Genomic DNA, 21912 nt, shown 5'->3' on the forward strand with positions numbered 1-21912 from the left:
AAAGCTGTTGGTATTGCTTTATGAGGCCCCGAGAAAGCATATTTAAGCATATTTGAGGCGTCCGATAAAGTGTAGAGATGCCAGAGCCGCTTGCAGCCCCGGGACTGCCCTGTTTGGGCGGCTGGAAACAGCGACGGGAGAGCACATAGAAAAAGATCGTTTCCAAAAGGCACAATTTCCTCTACACAAAGGTACAATAAAAATATATTGCCGCTGAAACACGGGCTCGGTGCCTTTCCGGGGGTGATCCCGGCCCCGCCAGGGTTTCTCCCCGACCCTCTCCCGGCACTGTGGGCGAAACGGCGGCAGGAGACCCAGGCCTCCCGACCGCCCCGCCACCGGCGGAGTCTACCAGCCCGCACCATCCCGAGAGGCCAGGAGCTCAGAGTTAAGTGTGAGGGAGGGCTGCAGCCAGCCCCCCGCCCCCGCCCCGCCCCGGGCCGCCTCCTCCATCACTGCTCGCGGTTCCTGCTGCCGCTCTCCGGGTCGCTCTGGTCGTCGGTGAAGCAGACATCCACGTCGCTCTCGTTGTCAGTCTTTTGCTCCTGCTCACCCGCCTGTGCATAGCTAGAGTCACTCTTGTCCTCGGCCGCCTTGCCGAGGCTCTGCCCGGGGTGGCGGGACTTGACGTGGCGCTCCAGGTCGCGCCGCCGTACAAGCACCTTGCCGCAGTACTCGCAGCGGTAGGGCGTGTTGCCCTCGGCGTGCAGCCGGATGTGCTTGTTGAGGTTGCTGGGATCCCCAAAGGGCCGCAGGCAGACCTTGCACTTGAGTGGCTTGTAGCCGGTGTGAGTCCGCATGTGGATTTTCAGCCCGTACTTGCGGGAGTACAGCTTCCCGCAGTACAGGCAGAGGTGCCCAGTTTTAGGTTTGCCGCCAGCCCCCGCCGCCGCCCCGGCGGGCAGCGCTTCCAGCCGGCCGCGGCCCTTCTCCGCCGCCAGCTCGGAGAGCTGCTGGGTGTGCATGGCGATCTCCCGGTCGATGCTGGCCAGCGAGCCCAGCTCGGCGGCGTGCAGCCCGGCTGCCGGCCCGCCAAAGTACGACATAGACTCGGGGTACTTGAGAAGGCCGCCGAGGTGCAGCTTCAGCGGGTAGTAGGGAGCGGCACCGTAGAGCAGCTCCCCGTTGTAGACGGTGAGCGGCATCACCGGCAGCCCGCACTCCCCCGCGTAAGCCTTCAGCCCCTCGAAGGGCGGCAGGGCGAAGCGCTCCAGCGCGCCGCCGGGCAGCGGCGGGTAGCGTGCGGGGGGCAGTGCGGCGGCGGGCAGCCCCCGCTCCACCTGCCGAAAGGCCGAGGCCTCCTCCAGCGGCGACAGCAGCGGGAAGGCGCGGAGCCCACCGCCGCCGCACGCCAGCCCCGCGGCCGCGGGGGGAGCGGCCTCGCTCGGCAGCGCCCCGCACTTGGGCGGCGCCTCGGCGGAGCGTCCCGCCTTCAGCCCCCCCAGCAGCTTGGAGAAGCCTAGGACAGCGGAGCCCCGCGCCTCCTCCCGCAGCGGCCCGGCGGGGCGGAAGGCTGAGCGGGCCCCGGGGCACAGGGCCAGCCCGTTGCCCCCCGCCGGCCCCAGCAGCAGCCCCGGCCCGCGGGCGGCACCCACGCTCATGTCCAGGGCGCGCTCCTGCTCCTCCTTTCCGGCCGCCCGTTTGGACAGCCCCGGCTTGGCGAGCGGCGGGGAGGAGGCGGCGGCGGCCTCCCGCTTGACGGCCTCCCTCGGGCCGCAGCCCGCCGGCGGGTGGCCACGCAGCGCCAACGCCGGCGGCTCTTTGGGCGGGAGGCCGAAGGCGGTGGCGGCGTGCCGGCCGTGGTCGTGGTGGAGGAAGGGCCGGCCGTGGCTCAGAGCGCAGTGGAAGTGGACGTGGGCCTTGAGGCTGTTAGGGTACTTGAAGGTCCTCCAGCAGTACCAGCAGATGTACCGCTCCTCCCCTGCGGAGAAAAGCGGAGGGGGCCCGTCAGAGGCGGCCGAGAACCCTCCCAGGCATCCCGCGCACCCCCGTGTCCCCCGCCGCGCTGTGCCGTGTCCCGGTGTGGTGCGAACGCTGCGCGGTCCGGGCTACGCTGCCGCGGACGGGGTATCGGGGTGGGAGCAGCTGCTGCCGCGGGTCGTCTGTCGGGGGCCCATCTGTTGGCGTTTGCAGAGGGGGTAGCGTATGTCAGGGAGTCGGCTGCAGCGAACAAAGGCCAATCTAATGATCGTCAGCCCCTCATTAGGCGGCCAGACAATATCCGATATGTATGGGCCATATGTAATCGTTCCCTTTCAGAGGACAATGCCTTTGTGCTCCGGCCCCGAAACATTTCGGCTTCTCTCAAGCGGAACAGAGCTCGGTGGCCGCGGATGCGCTGGCTGCCGGCGCTGCGGAGACACCGGTTTCGCTTTCCTCTCCTGGCCCTGCTTGCCAGCAGTGTCCTCATGCCTAGGAGCATCTCCCCAGCCCCGACGGAAAAGCGCTGCCTCTGAGGGCAGCCTCGCTGCCTGCGGATCTTTGCCTCAGCTTTTTTCTCCTTTTCTCTCATTTTCTCCCTTTTTCTGTCCCTTTTGCTTCCGAATTCCTTTCCTTCCAAATTCCTTTCCTTCCGAATTTCTTTCCTTCCGAATTCCTTTCCCTTTCCTGAGCTTTATGCATCCGTGTCCCTCTCGTTTTCCAACACCCCGACAAGAGGTTTCAGAAGTTCCCTGAGCTCCTCTGGCCCTGCCTGCCCCTACTCTATCCTCACCCCCGAGTTCACGCCCCGAAATGCCAGAGGCGAGGCCAAGTGCTCCCCAGGGACGAGAGGTCGCTCTAGGCCTCCCGGGAGGGCTTTTAAGGCTCCATCTGGGGCGGGGATCATCCTGTCGCAGCTGAAGGCTTCGCTTTCTGTGGAAAACTCGGTCGCGAACTCGCATGGAAGAATGCAGAATGGGTCCCATTGCCTGTGTCCTTGGCGGGGTCGCCCCATCAAAGAGGGAAGGAGGAAGGTAGCAGGGTGTCTGCCGTGGCCCGCATGGGTCAGGTCCAGCCCAGTAACCAGGAGAAAAAAAAGAAAAAAAAAAAAGAGGAAAAAGGACCAAAAAACGGAGAGGAAAAAAACCAAACCAAAAGAAAGTGAAACAAACAGAAAACCAAAACCAAATAAACCAAACATAAACAAAACCAAAATAAATAATAACTAAAAAAAAAAACAAAAACAACTACATGAACGCTTTTCTCTTCACAGTAAACCCAAATAAACGGAATCAAACACAGAAGATTTCCAAAGTTTTGTTTAAAAAACAAAAATAAGGGGGGGGAGGAAGAAAGAGATAAAAAAGCTCTCTGAATTTCTTCTGCTCTTTTTAGTTTAGGATTTTGGAGTGGTTTGGTTTGTTGGGGGGGGGTTGGGGAGTTGTTTTGGGGGTTTTGTTATTGGTTTCGTTTGGGTTTTTTTAGTTCTTTGTTGGTTTGGATTTTTTTTCAGCGTTACTGTCCAAAAAAAAAAGAAGAACGCTTCAGCATTTTGAAGCACTTCTTCTGAGTCCGTATTAATTATTCTGGCGAGTGTGTGGTCGAAGACAGGACCGCGTCCGTCTGCAGCTAAACCTTGCTTCGACGGGATGAGGAAGGTGCCACACGCTGGGTGCTTCTCGCAGGTCTGAGCTTTCTTGCGCTGGTACCATCCCTGCTGGAGGAGTGGACGCATAACCCAGCATCATGTCCTGCTTCTTGCGGCCGAAACTTCAGGGCACACGACCCAGCACAGTGTCCTCCTTCCTGCAGCTGAGACTTCGCCTTTTCGAGGAGGTCATCCTCCGCAATGCCCCTGGGAGGGCGCACAGGGACGCGGCCACGAGTTTCATTTCTGGGCGCAGTTTTAGAACAAAGAGGGATTTGGTCTCTTGCGCGTTGCAGAACTCGGGTGAGCAGCCAGCGTCAGGAGTTTCGGCCACATCCTCGTCACCCTGGGGAGCAGCCAGACCTGAGGGGTGGGCAGGGCTCAACTCCTCGCCGAATCGTACCCTCTCTTCCTCCTCAGGGGAACCGCCAAGCTGAAGCATCTTCTCGGTGGGGCAGGAGCAGGTGCGGTCCGTTCGCTGGCCTAGCCCGAGATGAGCTGATGCCCGCAGGTCGCACCGGGCAGGCCCCACAAGGATTAGCGGGAGGACGCGCCCGCCGCCGGGGCAGCCCGACGGGATAACCGCTGAGGGGTTTAATATGATGCCCCTTTATAATTCTTGGTGTCATTTCAGATAAGAATCAGCTTGCAGATCGAAACGAGCGGTGCCAGCCGGGTGTCTTCTCCTTCCCAAAGTCCTCGCATATCCTTATCTGAGTGTCATTTGAAGCCTTACTTTTTTTCCTAACGCAATCTAATTTGCAGGGACTGCCTAGCTCCCATTGTGACTTGGCTGTGGGAATCTGCCCACAAAATCACCTGAAAAGATGCTCTGAAGCTCTGGTCGAGGAAGGCGCCTAACACCGCTACCCTTGTCTCATAGAAATCCCAACTGCCTGCCAAAAGATCATTAAACTGTGCCGATGACAGAACGGCTCGAGGCACAGGGGCCTTCCCATACACTACGAGTTAATGGATCACCCTTTACAGATAGGCAGATGGAGCCTTGGTTTGAAGGGGGCAGGTTAAAAGTCACTGCAGCTGGCTTTTTTCTGAGGACTCATATTTGAAGTGCCCACGTTTGCCTACCGCAGTTTGATCTCTTCTTAAAGGTGTCACTTAAAAAAAAAAAAGGGGGGGGGGGGGGGGGAAGGTGTCTTGATTTGTTGAATTTAGCTGCTCTGAAATGAATGCGCGCATCTGTACCTTTCTCGTCGTGCGTCGGGGTGGCTGTGACGGGGATGTCAAACCACTGCGCCAGAGGGTTGGAGTACCAGACGGTGAGCTCCTCTCCCGGCTGGACATCTCGCAGGGCCCGGTAGAAAATCTGGGAAGGGGAGAAAGGACACTTCTTCAGGAGGCTTGACGGGGAGGGGGCAGGTGGCAGAGAGAGGTGGCAGGCCGGCCCGGAGCCGCGAGTGGGATACCTGTCCTCCTGGCAGATCCGCAACAGCCTCCAGTGTCTGCTCTTGGGCGTTTCGGGCAGCCCGGATTAACCCTATCCACTCCAGAGCTGAGCTCCCGGCTTCATCCACTAATTCCCCTCTCACCATCCGCACCTGGAAGACAGGTGGCACCGCTGTCACTTCCACGCGAGACGGAATAGAAAGCAAGCAAAAAGCACACCCGCCCCGCTGTGCGCCCTCTATGCCGTGCCCGGCTACACCGGGCAGCTCTGGGGGCATTGCAGTGGCTACAGCATCTCGTTTTGCCTCCTGCTTGGCTCTTCCATCCTCACCCACCTTCCTCGGCTCGCAGGTGCCTTTCGAGAGCTGTGGCTGGCCGGGGGAGGGGGTGGCTTCTCTGCGCGGGGGGGAGGATGGAAGAGCCTGGGCCCGTCGGGGACCTGCAGCATTGCAGGGGGAAGAGAGTTTTCCCTTGGGTAGCACTGGCCCAAACGCACCCCAGTATTAGGATATTAGGGGAAAAAATATTTGCTGCAAGAATGGTCAGTGATTGGAACAGGCTGCCCGGGGAGGTGTTCAAGAAACCTGCAGCCATGGCACTCTGGGACATGGTTTAGTGGCCAGGGTGATGTTGGGCTGAAGGTTGGACTCGATGATCTTAGAAGGCTTTTCCAACCCAAATAATTCTATGGTTCTGTGTTTTTGCGGTTCTATAACTCTCAGCTGTTATACATATCTATATCCTAACGCTCTATTAAACGCCCCAGGTTTACTATTTATTTTCGTCCGGAAAGAGCTTCTGAAGCCTCTGAATCTGTGCGAAAGAATCGCGACATAGACGAGAAACGGGGAGGAGGGGGGGAAGGGGAGAGGATCCTACGCAGCTACAAAGTCTCTGTAGCCCCATACTTCATAATCTGCTCGTCCATACAAAGAGAAAATGAAGTGCCCATTCCCTGAATGACCGTGCAATAAAAGTCATCGGAACAAAGCAGTCTAAAGCGAGAAACCAAGGGAGCCAGATGAGAAATAAATTTGAGTGGGCTGGCAGAGCGTTTAAAAACAATTAAGGGGCATTAAAAATCCGAGCGGAACGCGTGAGCCGCGGCTGCCCGGGGGGGTGGAAGAAGGGCTCTCACCGCTGCCCCCTAAAATGCCTGATGGACGGGGCGAGCACCCTTCAGCACCTCCTCCTCGCTCCTTCCCCGCTCGCACCCCGATGGAGCCGGTACCCGGTGGCCGTTCCCCTGCCCCGCCTCGGTTGTGCAGGTTGTTGCGGCTCCGGGGATCAGAGCTGGCCCTGAGCTTTGCGAGAAGGGTTGAGCAGCTCTGGACTGCCCCGACACCTGAGACCTACACCCCGCCACCGCCCCCGGGTACTCCCGGCCCTCTCGCAGCACGTTCCCCGCCGGCCCCAGCCAAAGGATTGGCAACTGGCGAGAGGGATGGGTTGCGGGGGACCACACAAACCCGAGCCAAATGCAGAAATAATTTGGTCCATTTGCCTCTCCCCCCTGCTCCTTCTCCGAACAAAACCGGGGGGCTGAGAGAGCTGCCTGCCCTTGTCCCGACGGGAAGGCGGCAGAGAGGAACCAGGCGTGGCAAGTCCCGGCCCTGCCGGGGAAGGGGCAATGACCAAGTGAGAGGGGCCGGACCGATGCCCTCCAGCCGCGGGCAGCGGGGATGTGGCGGTGCTTTCAGCACGTCCTTGTCCAAGGCGGGGGCGAGTCCGCTCCTCTGAGGGAGCCGTGGGGTCCTCTGGCCTCGCCGCGGAGGCCAGCTTAGGCTAGCGGGGCCCGGGAGCTGGGGAGGAAGGGGGGAGAGCACAGGCGAGCAGGTTTCCTGGCAAAGCCACGGGGAGACATCTCGGGACGCTCTGGGAACGCTTCCCTCTCCATAGCAAGGAGGATCGAAGAGAGAGGGAGGGAGAGCAGCCTCTTCTCCCAAGCTGGCTTTCCCCGAATGAAGAAAAAAAAATCATAAAAAAATGCAGGTCCAGCGGTGCAGGAGAGGCGGCAGGAAAATACCTTTTTTTTGGGTCCCGGCTCCCTGCGGTCCGACAGGTACTTGCCCAGTTTGAAGATGCCCGGCACAGGACCCAGGCGCAGCCCGGCCGGGATGCAGCTCTCGGCGCTGACGCTGGTGGCCGGAGCCCGGCTGGTTTGCATCGCTGCGAGCCTCGGGAACCCCAAGGACTGGAGGGGGCCGGAGTGACAGCGGCGGGAGGATGAGCACAGGCGTATCTCCGCCCGCAGAGTGACGCGGAGCTGCGCGGACGGCGGCTTTTGAACGGCAGCAGGAGGGGTACCCCTTGGCAGGGGGATGCTCTGGGGCGCGGAGTTTGGTGAGAGAGTTTGGCTCCTGGAGCAGCTGCGGAGTCCCATCCAAGAGGGTCACATGGAGCCTTTCCCTAACCCTCCTGCATAATCAGGCGGAGTGAATGGCTGGCAGACAATGGGCCAGGCGACCTTCCCATTCCTAAAAATCCAATTTGTCAAGGGCAAAGAAAAGGCGCTGGTGAATCAAAGGTCTGGAGGGACCATTAATCCTCAGCATGGGGTATTGTCCCCGAGACAGTTACGATATTTTAAGTGACAAATCCACTGTATAATTTCTCCATAAATTTTACTTCCTTTTATTGTTCCCCGACAAACCAGTTTTGGAAAATAAGTGACTATTTTAAGTCTACTTGGCTGAGCCTTTTGAGGTTTAATATACTTCAAAGATTTTTAATTCTCTTCCCTTGGCTTTATTGTAAAGGAGATTAAACAAAGAGATGGGGAATGTTTTGAGGACTTGTTAACTTCTATTGATTCCCGGCGTGTGCCATACAGAAATTGGGCAGGTACTTGATGGGAAAACACCAGAAAATACCTACACTTTTTTTTTCTTTTCCTTTTCTTTTTTTTCCCTTTTCTTTTCTTTTCCTTTTTTTTTTTTTCCCTTTTTTTTAAAAGAACGACCATATTACCATTTCAGTAGGTTGGTTTCAGGCCAGTAATCTGTTCAGAAGAGCAGCTTTGATCCTTAAGGAAAGTGAAGAGCGCAAGATATGAGCCCATGTAAAACACAAACCGCTGCCTCTCCGAGCGCTGGGGAATCTGTGTCTGTAGTTTCTGCGATTAAGGAAGGGAGACAGGAGGAAATAGAGCCATACAGCCACCAGGAAACACAGACACGGCCAGCAGATAACACAGACGTCCAGCGAACAGCCTACAGCTGGATTCATCCTTTAATTCATCTACAGGTTCCTCTCCCACACGCAACATCGCCTGCACCCAGGCTGCTTTCAGAGATGGAATCAGCAAAAAACGACTGTAGACAAAGCCGGAGAGAAGAGGTTCCAGCAGAGAGCATCTATGTCCCTCCTCTTAGCATTAATATTCTAATTAAGATGCAACGAGGCTCGAGGCTTAAGTCAGTTTCTAATTCAGGATGAGGGAATGCCTTAGGAAATTTTTTTCCCAGGAGCTGATAAAGAAAAGGTGTGCGACTATTTTCAACTTCACAGTCCTGCTGTGCTAAGGGAACAGTAACAAATTCAGTTTTCCACTTTGACTTTTTCAGTCTTAATTCCCACTAGCAGGTTTTTTTCTCCATAACTCTCCAAAAGAGAGATTTTTCCGAACCTTTCTTTGGGGAAGTTGGACGTGCGATTTTATCCGTCGCTTTCAGAAGCAGATGCGGATATGGAGGGGTTGGTGGGTCGTTTTTTTTAATTATTATTATTTGGGGATGAGGGGGTTGGTGTTTTGGGTTTGTTTGTTTTTCCTGACGTTTTTCTAATTGTCAGAACCAATACATTTCAAGAGAAAAACCCCCCAAAAAAAACAGGCTTAGAAGTGTGTCTGCTAGTTAGGGGCCAGCTAACCGAGTAGGCTCTTCTCAGGCAAGATAAACCTTGGCACATCGTTTTCGGTGTGACCATTGGTGCGGATTTTACTCTGGATCCATTTGCCGCCTTCACGAGTGCCACCGTGGGAGCAAGGGCCACGGGGATGGAGGCGCACAGGCGGCACAAACCATTTGGAACGGGCGCGTCTCAAAGTGTTAGAGGTCATAAAGATGCTCTGTCCCCTCTCCCTGCCTGGCACCGCACCGGGGGAGCAGCTACCGCTGCTGCCGGTGGCATCTGCCCATGCCGGTCACTGTTCGCCCCTCTCCCGCCTCTGCCAGTTGGTTGCCCTCCGCAGGCCACCGGTGTCTGGAGCCGTGAGCTGTTGGTGCCACTGCTAGACCCGCGGGCAGCCCAGCGCTGGCTACCCCGTACAGCCCCGCACCTCGGATCTGCCCCGACCGGGACCGGGAGCTGGAGCGGGGGCTGCCGCCTCCTGTTCCGGTTGCTGCTGGCCGGTAATGAGTTCCCGTGGGCCGTAGATGTGTTTTGAGTACCGATACCTATCTGCCTCCCCCGCAGCATCAGTGGCTATCGATCGCCTCTGCCTGGGATGCCGTGGTAGGCACCGTCCCGGCAGCGGCGGGGATTCTTTTTTTCACTTCAGGGACGGGAAGGGGAAGGGGAGAGGGAGAGGATGTGTGGAACTGAAGATGACCCCTTTGATCAGCGGCTTTAATGGGGGGGGAAAAAACCCAAACAGATAAACAAGAAGTTGAGGGCGATAAATTTAAGCCATGAACATGTCCCTGTAACCTCTGGCCTGGCCACTTGAAAATGAGCATCAGAGGTGGAGAGAGAGGCTTTTAAGGCGACCAAGGTACCCAACTGCTCCGCCTCGGGAGCTGCTCCCTCCCAGGCCTTAATGAGTCAAAAAGCGTGAACGACACGCGAACAATTTTATCAATAGGAGCATGTAAAGGCCGACTGTGAGGAAAGTTATTTATTAATATAGCCGATTGTGGCTGGTTCCCATCCACTCAGAAAAGAAAAGCCCTTGCTCTGGAAGCATTCACACCAGTTCTCCAATTTTTATTCTGTCCTGTGGCTCAAAGTTGAAGTTCCCCAAGTGAAATAAATTGTCCACAAAAGAGGAAAGGAACCACATTTTCTTTTATTTTTCCTTCCCTAAAAAGGAAGGGTGAAACCGATCTAATGTGCCCACTGGAGCAAGATGCAGCATGAAAGGCTGGGTGTTAAAAGTAAAAGCAGCCTTTGGAGCAAATGGGATGGAAAATTAAATGAAATTAAATAGCTTGAACGACCGTATTGTCCCTTATTAAAAAGACACATTAATTACATGGTTTCAGCTTTATTCAGAGACAATGTTTAGGCTCAATCTAAACATTCCACTATCGCTCTTTATATACTTAAACTGGGCTATAGAGGCACCATTAAAGCCAGATCACTTTTGCCCAGAGATGCGATGAAAGTTATTTTCCTCGGCGGCCCTTATTTATGCCCAGCGCTGAACTGCCGGTGCCCCTGCCTAACACTTTGGCACACTGTTCTCCCTGATTTAACAGGTTGCCCCATAATGAGGCATGAATGTTAAGGAACAACAGTCATCCAAAGAGGCACAGTTGCGGAGAGCAATGTCCCACCAGGGAGCTCCATTCAAACCATCAAGCCGCTCCGGCACAGAGAAGGTTCAACACCACATTCAGACCAGCATGAATGCCTGTATACAGCCTCATTATGCCGCCCAGCATCGTCGCCGAGAAGCCAACAAAATGCTGCAAGTTCATTCAGCAGGCCATACTGCGGCGGGGCCGCCCAGCCGCCGGCTCCCGCCATGACCTTTTTCCCCAAATGGCTTTGCCCCGCCGAGGAGGCTGCTCCCGAGATGCGGGACGGGATGGACCGGGGGTGCCTGCGCTGCCCGGGGCTCCGGTGATGGCGGTGGAAGGCAGCGAGGGAGGCTGGCTGAGCACCTGAAACACAGAGATCGCCTTTAAATTAAGAGATCAACGTGGCCTGAACATTTCCCTTCCCTTCCCTTCCCTTCCCTTCCCTTCCCTTCCCTTCCCTTCCCTTCCCTTCCCTTCCCTTCCCTTCCCTTCCCTTCCCTTCCCTTCCCTTCCCTTCCCTTCCCTTCCCTTCCCTTCCCTTCCCTTCCCTTCCCTTCCCTTCCCCGCCTTTTTTTCCTTTCTTCCTCCCTTCCCTTTTCTCTTTTCCTATTCTTATTTCTCCCTCCATTTCTACCATTTTCACTCTTTCAGCCACGCTCTCTCACCCATACCCCCTCCCTTTTTACCACCTTTCCTCCCTCTCCTTTCCATCTTTCCCGTGCCGCAGCCGCCGCCTCCCCTCCGTGGCGATGCCGGTGCCCTGTACCCGGTGCCGGTTGGCAGGACCAGGCGGCTGCGTCCCGGGCCGGCGGCCCCCAACCAGCTGTGCGGTGTAGACGAGATGCGGGTGGGATATTAAAGCAGCTTTTGAATAGTAATTGAGGTTCTCTGGGAACCCGGGCAGATGACAGGAGCTGGGGTTGGTATTCGTATTGTTAGCGGCGGGCGTCAGCCCAGGTCGGATTCAAACGCGGTTTGTGCTCGTTAACAATTCCAGTGTAAGAGCTGAGATTTCTTTTTTTTTTTCCTTCCCCCCCCCTTTTTTTTTTTTTCTTTTTTCCCCCTTCTTTTAGCCCAGTTTCAATTGGAGGCGAAACTTGCCGCATAAAGTATTCAAAGTCTGTCTAAAGTTGCCTTTTAACCGGATTCTCCCCCTCCCGCAGCACCCCCACCGTATCTCTTGGTTCTTTCGGTTGACATGGTGCAAATAAAAGTCAGTCAACTTGTTGCTGAATTGCAATGTTTCGGTGTACCTTATAAATTCATACCTTTTCTCCCTCGATCGCCTCAGAATGAGCCCCTGCCTCAATTCGATTTTCCTTGCTGTTGGGCACATTTAGGGGAGAGTCTATTTGTGAAGTTCATTTCTAGGCAAATGTATTCAAGAGCTGATTGGGATGAATAGGACCGTGTGTCAGCCGCCCCTAATTGGGATTAAAGCACTTCGGGCCATATGCAGAGAGTGACAGAAATTCTCAGGTTTCATTGTCCTCAGACTTCCACCCGCATGGACACTCCCCCTGGAAAAAGGGGGGATTTATAAAGATTTCAGGGAGTACGTCTGTCTGGTAGAGACTGATCTGTCATCGAAGCCCTGCTAAGAGATTTTAACTTCTTGCAACACCTGGGAAACTGAGGCAGAGCAGGTCTGGCGTTTAACCAAAACTTGTCCGCAGCCGCAGTCATCAAGGCTGCGGTGGTTAAATTCAAACAGCTGAGCGAGGGAACCGAGGTTGTTTAGTCTGGAGGAAAAGAGGTTGAGGGGAGACCTCATTGCTCTCTGCAACTCCCTGAAAGGAGGTTGGAGCCGGGTGGGGGTTGGTCTCTTCTCCCTAGTAACAAGTGATAGGAGGAAGGGAAACGGCCTCAAGTTGCACCAGGGGAGGTTTACGTTTGATATTAGAAAAACTCCTTCACTGAAAGGGTTCTCAAAGCCTGGCACAGGCTGCCCAAGGAGGTGGCTGGATCCTCATCCCTGGAGGTGCTACAAAGAGGCAGAGATATGGTGCTGAGGGACGTGGTTTGGCACTGGCCTTGGCAGTGTTGGGTGGAGAAGAGCCTGCGCCGCCGTCAGGAGCTTTTGCAGAGGCCACTTTGTTCTAGCGAGGTGACCCAGAGCTAGTGTCTCTCTGCTGCTCTCGTCCTGTCTGTGCCCCCCTGCAAAACACCCATCCCCTGACAGGGTGGGTTTGTGCTGGTGTCCCTGGCAAGCTGATCAATAGCTAAAGCCTGAGTGCTAGGAGGATGGAGCCAGATTCTTCCCAGCGGTGTCTGGTGAGAGAACAAAATGCGGTGGGCACAGACTGGAACCCAGGAGGTTCCCATGTAAGTATAAGGAAAAATCCTTCACTTTGAGGGTGGCAGAGCACTGGAGCAAACTGCCCAGAGAGGTTGTAGGGTCTCCTTCTCTGTGGTCTTTCAAACCCCTGCTGATCTAGGTGAATCTGCTCTAGCAGGTAGGGTGGACTGGACGATCTTCAGAGATCTCTTCCAACCTCTATCATTCTGTGATATCCACAGACACCTCAGAGGTGGGTTTGCCTGTGTGTCCACCCATATACATACAGAGATTCATTCATAAGTCACTGCAGCCTCTTTTTCTTTTCTTTCTGTGGGTTTCATGACAGGAGTGTAGGGGTGAAGGTCCTTCCTCTCCTCCCTGGCTGTCTTCTGGGGCTCTGATTTATGGAAAAGCATCCTGGAACACACAGCACATCTACGAAACATCTGTAAAGGTCTGCTTGCTGCTGAGGAACCGAGCTGCTCTTGTGATTCAGAGAGCAGCAGGGTAAAGAAGTAGAGGATGATTCCCTCCTTCCCCATCCTCCAGCACCTAAAGCATCCCCAGGAATGCAGGTCATCGAGTTATGTTCTGATCCAAGCTCCTTCTGAGTCGAGCTTTGTAAAGACAGTGGTTGCGCCACTTAAAGATGAAAATCTTGAGCTTTGATTGTTGGGTATTTTAAACCGCAGCAGGAGTCCTCTTCTCTGAGCATCTCCGTGGCCTGTCTCTCTCTGTCCTGACAGCTTGGGAGATCTCAGCCCTCCCCTGAATTTCTGATTCTTTGAGTCTTCCCGGGGTGAAACTGCCCAGCGACAGAGAAACCCAAAGCAGGCAGGCAAAGCCTGCATCCCACGGAGCATCCCCCCTCCTCCTCTTCCTCAAACCCCTCTGCACTGTTCAGTTCGGCTGAAGGAAAAAATATTTCTTTATACACGTTGTAAATTTGTTTTTGCTGTTTATTTTTCCTTAATAGCTTACCAGGGAGAGGCGGGGAGAGGCGAGGGGGCACTCATCTCTTGGAAAACCAGAGCAGTGTTTACCGAAGAGCTGCGGCTGTAAAATGAAGCATTTAAATCTCTGTACATCTCCCCGGGGGGCAGCGTTATAGCGCAGTAAGAGCAACGATACAGCTGTAAGGATGGCTCCTAGGGAGATGCCAAGGAGCAGGGGAGAAGCAAGTGCCCTCCGGTGCTGGAGTGGCAGCGGGCACCAGGGGCACGGCAGATGCTGGTTCCTAGGGAGCTGCCAAGGAGCTCAGGAGAAGCAAGTGCCAACGGTGCTCAGGTGGCAGCAGGGGCACGGGGAATGATTTGGTTTGTGAGTGGGGAGCTGACTTTGCTTCCCCTGAACCCAGCGCTCGGTCTGAGGAGAGTCAGGGAAATAAATCATTGGCACGGAAGACAGAGATGGAAAAAAAATAAAATAAGAAATGGTAACTGCTGGAAGGGAGATCTGTCTGTGCAGTGGCACCAGAGAGCAGGGCAGAGCTTTCTGGCTGGCTGGTAACAGTGTAAATGGAGAAAGAGATAGGTTTTGCCAGCAAGGAGAAGGGGATGTAAAGGAGCTGACTTCCTAATGAGCGCATCTAATGTTGTAAAGGGTTTTGTGCTTTTCGAGATACGACTATCAGCAAGAAAGAGGGGGGGGGGGGGGGGGGGATGGAATTTAGCAAAAACGCAGCCATCAGAAACTGTTGGTTACACTCTGGTAAACATCCCCTCATGGTGAAATTGTTGGTGGGGAAGGAAGGCAGGGCAAGAAAATGCATCTTCTTCTAGTGTATGCAGCTCTCTAATTAATGAATCTGACAAACTGAAAGGTCTTCTTCTGGTTCCTGCGACTTCACTTCTTTTTTCTTCCCTTTTTCTTTATTTTTAACCCAGTAAGTATATCCAAAACAAGGAAGTATTTGCTTTAGATACGCAGAATAAAGGAGGTTAAACCCATCTTGTCCAGGGATTATCTTAACCCACGCTGCCAAGTGCAGCCCTTTCCCTTCTCTTTATCTCGGCGTTGCAATTTCTACTACTGAATTATGCATAATTTGTTGACAGCTTCCGAGTTACGAAACCAAAAGAAACTTGTAGGTGTCATCTGTCGGAAATAATCTTTCGTTGCAGCCTGTAGATTTAACGTTGTTCTTCCTCTTCATTATTTGTGCTATTAAAAATAAAATCTAAAGAAAATTATTCAGTCTTTCTTTTTTTTTTTCTTCCCCCCCCCCCCCGCCCCCCTTTTTCCCTGATCTCCTGTGGACCGCTGCCCTCAGCTTCCCCAGTGTCATCATCTTTCAGTCTAAACATTCAAATACGTCTTTAGAAGAAGACGACAACTTAACCTCCAAGTTCCTGTCTCCCTCTATGTCTCTCACACGGAAAATCAGGGCTCACTTCGGGCACACACATGAAGAAGGCTTAGCTCTTCCAAAACTGCAAGGAAAGATTCTTTTTGCCTTCGAATATTTCTGTCACGGCTTGGGATTGGGGAGGGGTGCGCCTTGTTAACAAACTGACCTCTTAATTAGTCGTGGAATGAACCCTTCTTAAAATCGGGATGAAATTAAGCTGCACTCAAAATATCAGAGCCAGACTCCCTCCTGCTTTTGAGTCTCTGGGTTTAAAGTTGAAATATTCTGCCCGCCGTATGCGTGTTTCTGCCTGGGAAAGGAGACTTGCCACCGTCGTGTTTAAACCCGTGTCCCGAGGGATTTGGGAAAGAAAAGCAGGGGCTTTTCAATAGCCCCTGCTAACCAGAGCAGCCCCCGGGCTTTGGGGCTCTCCTCCGGGCGCAGAAACTGTGCTCGGGTGGGTGCGGGATTGTACCCTCTGCTAACGTCATCCCGTGTGGAGGGAATATTTGATTTTCCGACATCCCTTTTTAGCCTTCCAGGAAGCTTTTCCTCAGGAATTTGAGACCCAGACCAGTGCCCGCAACCCCTCGCTGCACCAAGCTGTCCCTGCTGCCCACCCCCGGGCTTGGGGCTGAGCTCCCACATCCCTCCCGCTCCCTGCTGAGACTCCGCAGCCCTGGGCAGCCTTTTTGTGGAGAAAACCCATCACGGGCATCCCTTGCCCGCTGTGCTACGGCTTCCCACTCGTGCTTTGTCTTGAGAAGAAAATAAAAGCAAAGAGCAGAACCATGACTGGCCCCTGGGATGCGTTCCTGGGGGAAGGAATATCTGGATTTTCGTCCTGGCACACCTGAAGCTGTCACGGTGCCAGCGGGCACAGCCAGCCCCGTTCTCAGTGCCTCTCGGTTCCTGCAAATATCGCCGTGAACGGCATTTCCCCCGCAGCCTTCTATGGCTGAGGGATGCTGGCGGGGGGTGGGCTGCGCATCCCCCTGCCGCTGCCCTCAGGGGTTCGTTGTGTTGAAGGAGGTGAAATGGCAGCTTCTCAGCTCTGCCAAATTTGCTAACCCCCAAAATTTCCCTCCATTGAACAGTTTAAAGCCTCAGCTTGCCAGGGTGCTGGGCCAGCTCATTCCGACTCCGCTGTTACCCAGAAAGGTTGGAGCAGATGATCCTTGGGGTCCCTTCCAGCCTATCATTCTGGGATTCCATGATTCTATGACTGATTCTCTGATTCTGTGAAAACTGGGTGGCAACGGATGTGTCTACACATACCTGTGCAGGGGCACCTGTCCAGGGGAATAGAGACCGAAACGCACAAGGCATCTGTGATGCATTTATTTTCCTCCCTCTATTTGACAGTTTTCCCTCATTTCTGTAGTTTCAGACCTCCTCTATGGGGTGCTGGGCTGGAGACAAACCGTTTGCTACCTGTCTGGCAGCGAAGCCTCTCCTCAGAAAAGCGTCTCTTAAGCGTGAGCCCGAGAAGATGCAGCTAATTAACTCCCGTCTATATTTTCTGCTCATTTCTCCCCGGTGCTGTCAGGGGCTCGGAGGGGTAGGGGCTGGGGGTGTTCTCCTCGGGCCAGGCTCTGCCGTGCGCACCGGGGAGCAGCAGCTCCCTCTGGTACCTTCGCCCAGTCGTGCAGAAAACTCAGCACCGGGGTCCCACGGGAGCGGGGCAAGCAGAAAACGCCTGGTTCCATTTTAATTCGAATGGAGTTAACAGTCAAAGCCACACGACAGGTCTGCAAACGCGGGCGGCTCGGAGGAGCTGCTCTGCGGGGAGAAACCTGCAGGTTTTTGGGTGCAAATCTGGAGGAATAGAGAGAACTTCACAATTGTTAGGTCCTAGGGAGGTGGGGACAGCCCCGGTGCAAGCCTGGAGCGGCACCAGAGCATCCCCGGTGCCCTGCTGGGGGCCGCGGGCCCCTTTTCATGGCAGCATCCTTCCTCCCGAGGGACCAAGGGCTCAGAGCAAGGAACCTCCACCTTCTGGCAGAGTCATCTCTTCCACAATGTGTTTAGGGTGCAGAGGGGTCCCCCGAGATACCAGGGGTGCAGGGGCAGCTAGAGAGGGCTTCTGCTCTAGGCTGGGCCACAGACTCGGGCAGCCTCCTGACTTCTCAGGATGCTTTTCATTGCCCATAACGGCTTCATGTTTGTTGAAATGAACCTTTGGGAAGAGGTGAGAGAGAGGTGAACTCCCCTGCGAGGTGCAGGCTACCTCAGAGACCTTCAGTACCCTCCTCTTGTCTCCACGAAGGTTTTCAGTGGAGCCACCCCCTCCCTTTGCAGCTTCAAGGCAGAGAAAAAGGAGAAGCTGTGACTCTGCTCAGCTCTGGGGTTTGAGGGGCAGAGGGAGGGCACCCCAGAAAGTACCCTCTCAGGGGGGCTGCACTTCACACTGAAAACTTGGTCATTCCAGGAAGGAAAGCTCTCCCTAATGGGACACATGCCCCATGTGAGTGAAGGACCACTCAGTGTCTGGACCATGAGTTGGGAAGTTGCACCAGGGAAGGGTTAGCTCAGAGATTAGGAAAAATTTCTTTGCTGCAAGAGTGGTCAGGGATTGGAACAGGCTGCCCAGGGAGGTGGTGGAGTTCCCGTCCCTGGAGGTGTTCAAGAAACCTATGGCCATGGCACTTGGGGACATGGTTTAGTAACAGCCATGGTGGTGTTGGGTCAGTGGTTGGACTCATCACCTTAGGGGTTTTTTTCCAAGCAAACCAATTCCATGATTCTATGATTCTGTGATCCACAGGCTGCCAGGGCTTGAAGATCATTTTAATCTCTGTCCCAGCCTGGACTGGGTGTGCTGCTAAGGATTTGGCCCCACACACTGGGGCCAGGGACACCTCCAAGCACACCACCCCTGAGCCATGGAAGCAGAGGATGCATTTCCAGCTGACCAGAGGAAAAAAAGAATGCAACCAAGATAACACTGATTTGATTCTCCATCCTGCATATGCTCCTGATGTGTGTGCTTTGCTGAGATGAGGTGGGGTTAAACACCACAGTGTCTGTGACCCAGAAAGGAAAACCCTTTGAAATAACATTGTGGAAATGCTGGTGAGGCTTAAAAATGATTTTAAGAGTGCAGGTTGGAAGGAGGTGGCCAAGAGCATCTTTTTGAGCCAGCTGCCCTCACCATGGAGTTCTCACAAGGGAGCTGATGGGCTTAACAACACCTCCAGATCTTGGTATTTCTCTTCATGTTGTAAGCTGGACACTCATTATTCTAAAGCCTTTTTGTCACCAGATGAAATCATCCTGAATTTCTTCTCTGTAAAATATGAAGTGTTTGCTTTTGCAAAGGTCTGTGTGTGTGTGTGTGTTGGGTGGGAGGCTGAGGGGGCTTCAAATAAAACATTCTGTGATAGAAATCCTCTGCCCCTGAAACTGACAGTCAAGAAGGAGAGGATCCTGACAGTCAGATCCGTGCCTTACTGAGCAGCTGAAATTGTATTTCAGATGCAGAAACGTTATTTGTGGATACTTCCTACTGGTTTGACATGGGGCCACATCCAGAGTCACCACTCCTCCAATCCACCTCCCTCCTTGCAAAATATAGCCCAAAAGACCACCATTATTGGGAGAAAATATCAGACAACTGTCACATTACCTAACTTAGTGAAATCATAACAAAGGCTTCCATTAGAAGTGACATAACATAAGCTGGAAGGGGTTTTCAATTCCACTTACACTTCTTTTCCCCCATTCCTTCCCTGAAATGTCTCACATCCTTGGCATGTTTTGTGAAAGCTTGATTAAAGTCAGTAAATCTGGGTTTGTCCTGCTCCTTCCTTTCCTGAGGGGATATTAAAGAGAAGAGGGCAAACAGGAATGCTTATTGTCAGATCTGTGAGGAGATCCTCGCTGTTTGCAGTGATTAGATGAATATGTAAACATGTAAAAAAACCCCCAAAACCTGACAGTATGAAAAATAGAGACTGTGTGTGTATGTGTGTGTGTGTGTGTGTGTGTCTGTGTGTGTGCAGCTGAGGGAAAGGGCTACAGGAAATATTGGGGAGGAGGACTTGCGAACAAAAAAAAACCCCAACCAACAACCCTCAATGGGCATCATCCATAATTTTAAATGCTATTTATAACATGGGAAGATGAATTTGTTTTCTAAATAATAATAACAACAATAACAACAACAGCAACAATAATAATTAAACTCTCCAACTGCTCTGTGTGTATTTATATCCAGCACTGGACTACTAAGTATATTCAATGTTTGTGATGGGTTTTGTCAGGGGGGCAGAGTGGGGGAGAGAGCAGGGAGAGCTGACAGATAATTTCATCTCACAGAGACGACAAAGTATAATTTTACCTGCAGGTTCTTGGCTGCAATTTTTTCATCCTCTATCTGGATGTCCCTCAGAGCAGCAGCCAGGTCTGAGGCTGAGCAGAAGATGCTGGCACACGCAGCAGCACTGCACATCTGCTTCATGAGATCTCCATTTGCCTGTTTTGACAGAAGAGAGGACATGGTCAATAAAGTGATCCTCTGCACGGCTCCCGGAGAAGAAAGGCTGCAGAGCAATGTTGAAGGGGAAAGGCTATGCCTCGTCTGCCCCACGCCGTGCCCCTGCTGAGGAAGGCAGCTCCCAGCCGTGCCTGCAGAGACACAGAGCCGCAGCAGCAGCCACGTCCTCCAGGAGCCACAGGAAATCACACATGGCCATCAGGCCCCCTGCCATGGGTCTCCTGGCCTGGCAGTGGGCATCCCTGGCACGCTACTGTCAGGAGAAGCCTTTCTCTCTTTGCCCAAGGTGTGCAGCAGGGCTGGGATGGATGCCCTGAAGGACTGGGAGCACCCCCAGGTGCCATGCTGCAGAAAGGCTCTCTGGCATGGCAGGATGCCCCTTTGCAGGGCACTGGGAGGGTAGCTGAGCAGTGCTATGCACATCCCAGGGGCGCTTTGCCTTTTGCTCTGCCTCTGGGTCTGTGGGTCAGGGAGGGTGTGCCCCTGCAGAGCCTTGGCATTGGTGAGGGCTGCTGTGCAACAGGGTCATGCAATCTGAGGGCCTGTCTTGGCAGGAAAAGGCAGGCTGGGAGTGGGGCTGGAGAGACTCTGTGGTGCCAAGTGCTCCCGTTCCAGCAGCCTTACACAGCCCCTGCAGTGCCAGGTGCAGGGCAAGCAGAGCTGTGCCCTGTGCCCAGTGTGCAGCAGAGCGATGGGATTTATCCCAGCTGTGGCAGGTCTCCTGCCCAGTCCCTGCTCAGCATTCCCTGCCACGCTGCAGTGCACAGAAGCCTGAATCAGCAGCACGAGGGAACAAAACACAGGTCCCAAAGCAGAGCAAGGAAAAGGCAAGGAGGGGGCAGGTGGAGGTGGATGGTGAGACAAAGAGCTGCCTGCTTGATGTGCAAAGCAGCAACACGAGGGCTGCTGCTGGCTTGGTAGCTCCAGCAAGCTCAGTGAGGCAGTGAAGCTGCCCAGCTTCTCCCTGCTGGCTCCTGGGTGTTGTGCTGGGTGTGATGCAGTTGTGGGCAGCTGTGATCCAAAGCCATGTGCTTGGCAGTCTGCTTCCTCTCTTCATAGCTGTGACATTGAAATAGTGGAATAAGGACTTTCTCCTTAGTGTTTTCACATTCTCAGCAAGTCCTGAAAAGTCTGGATGGTTTTCTGGGGAAGGCTGTCAGGTCAGAAAGCCTCCACAGGAATTCCACAGAAGCCAACCTGTGGTATCCCTCATGTGTCCTTCAACTGAGGGAGAAATAAAGGAAACACAGCCAAGGCATGCAAATTCCTTCTTCCTCACCTCACCCTCACACTCCTACTTATAAACAGGGTCTCAAACGTAGACTGCTCTGACATGGCAAGGGAGCTGTCTCATTCTGCCAGCAAAGCCACTTGGAAACGTGGCAGTGTCCATCTTGTTCCATGCATCTTACCTCTCTGCTTCATAATTCCTCACGCATCTCCAGCATCTTAGCTGCACCACCAGCAACAGATCACTGCAGACTGGGTCTGAAATGCCTGAAATGGTTTGGGTTGAATATTAAACAAAACTTCTTGACTGAAAGGGTTCTCAAAGACTGGAAAAGGCTCCCCAGGGAGGTGGCTGAATCCCTACCCCTGGAGCTGTTTCCAAGAGGCAGAGGTGTGGTGCTGAGGGCCATGGTTTAGCCCCAGCCTTGGCAGAGTTAGAGAATAGTTGGGCTGAATGACCTTGAAGGTGTTTTATAGCCAAAATGAGTTTATGATTTGATGAGCCCTCTCTCCAAATCTGGAGCAGGGTTTAGCCAGGTGTGTGGATATTTGGTCTCTAACCCTTCTCCATGGTTGTGCACTGCCAGCTGTCCCAAGTACCAGGCAGGCTTGCTTGGCTGGGAGGTGATGGTTTGTGTTCAGCTAGACTCCTTCAGACCTTAAATATGCACTTTTCTTACTGAGCTCACTGCAAAACTCAGGTGAACTTCCCCTAGTGACAGTGCTGCCTGGAGAAGTAAAGGCAGCATCCCACCCTCCCTCCATGCTGACCCTGCCAGGAGTAGTGCAGGTATGGGGAGCCTCAGCCCCTGCCCTGATGCACCCATCCCACGGATGAACCCATCTCAGATCCCACTCCAGGCTTCAGAGCTGTGCTTTGTATCCCACCACAAGGAGGAGCTGGAAAGGAAAGCTGCAAAGGATTTAGGTTGAAGTTTGTGTGGTTAAACTCAAAAATAAAAAGAAATCCAGAGGCTCACTCCACCAAGGAAAATGCCAGCACAGAGCAAGCACAGGGCAGGAGACAGCTTCAAGACAGGGAACTGGTTTTGTTAGGACTTTATTTGGAACCGCCTGGTACTGAATTCAGACAGCAGAGATTTCACTCTAAAA

The 21912-nt window shown here is 53.7% G+C and overlaps 1 protein-coding gene across 1 annotated transcript; it reads right to left on the reverse strand.

The window, feature by feature from the left end:
• Positions 1–452: 452 nt before the first annotated feature.
• Positions 453–7142, reverse strand: PRDM13 (PR/SET domain 13). Its single transcript, XM_054393173.1, has 4 exons — positions 7002–7142; positions 4996–5127; positions 4775–4895; positions 453–1921 (listed from the first exon to the last, which is right to left on the reverse strand). The coding sequence occupies exons 1-4, from the start codon at positions 7140–7142 to the stop codon at positions 453–455; spliced, it is 1863 nt and encodes a 620-aa protein (XP_054249148.1).
• Between the last annotated feature and the right edge of the window lie 14770 nt (positions 7143–21912).

The sequence above is a fragment of the Indicator indicator genome, chromosome 27 (genome assembly GCF_027791375.1).
Source record: "Indicator indicator isolate 239-I01 chromosome 27, UM_Iind_1.1, whole genome shotgun sequence".
Taxonomy (NCBI): Eukaryota; Metazoa; Chordata; class Aves; order Piciformes; family Indicatoridae; genus Indicator; species Indicator indicator.

Bases quoted from the DNA above. Each gene is read 5' to 3' on its own strand.
- PRDM13 (XM_054393173.1), bottom strand. From the start codon at position 7,142: ATGCAAACCAGCCGGGCTCCGGCCACCAGCGTCAGCGCCGAGAGCTGC. The intron at 5,128-7,001 runs GTATTTTCCTGC...CCTGTCTTCCAG, and splicing joins AGCCGGGACCCAAAAAAAAG to GTGCGGATGGTGAGAGGGGA. The intron at 1,922-4,774 runs GTACAGATGCGC...TTTTCTCCGCAG, and splicing joins CCCGACGCACGACGAGAAAG to GGGAGGAGCGGTACATCTGC.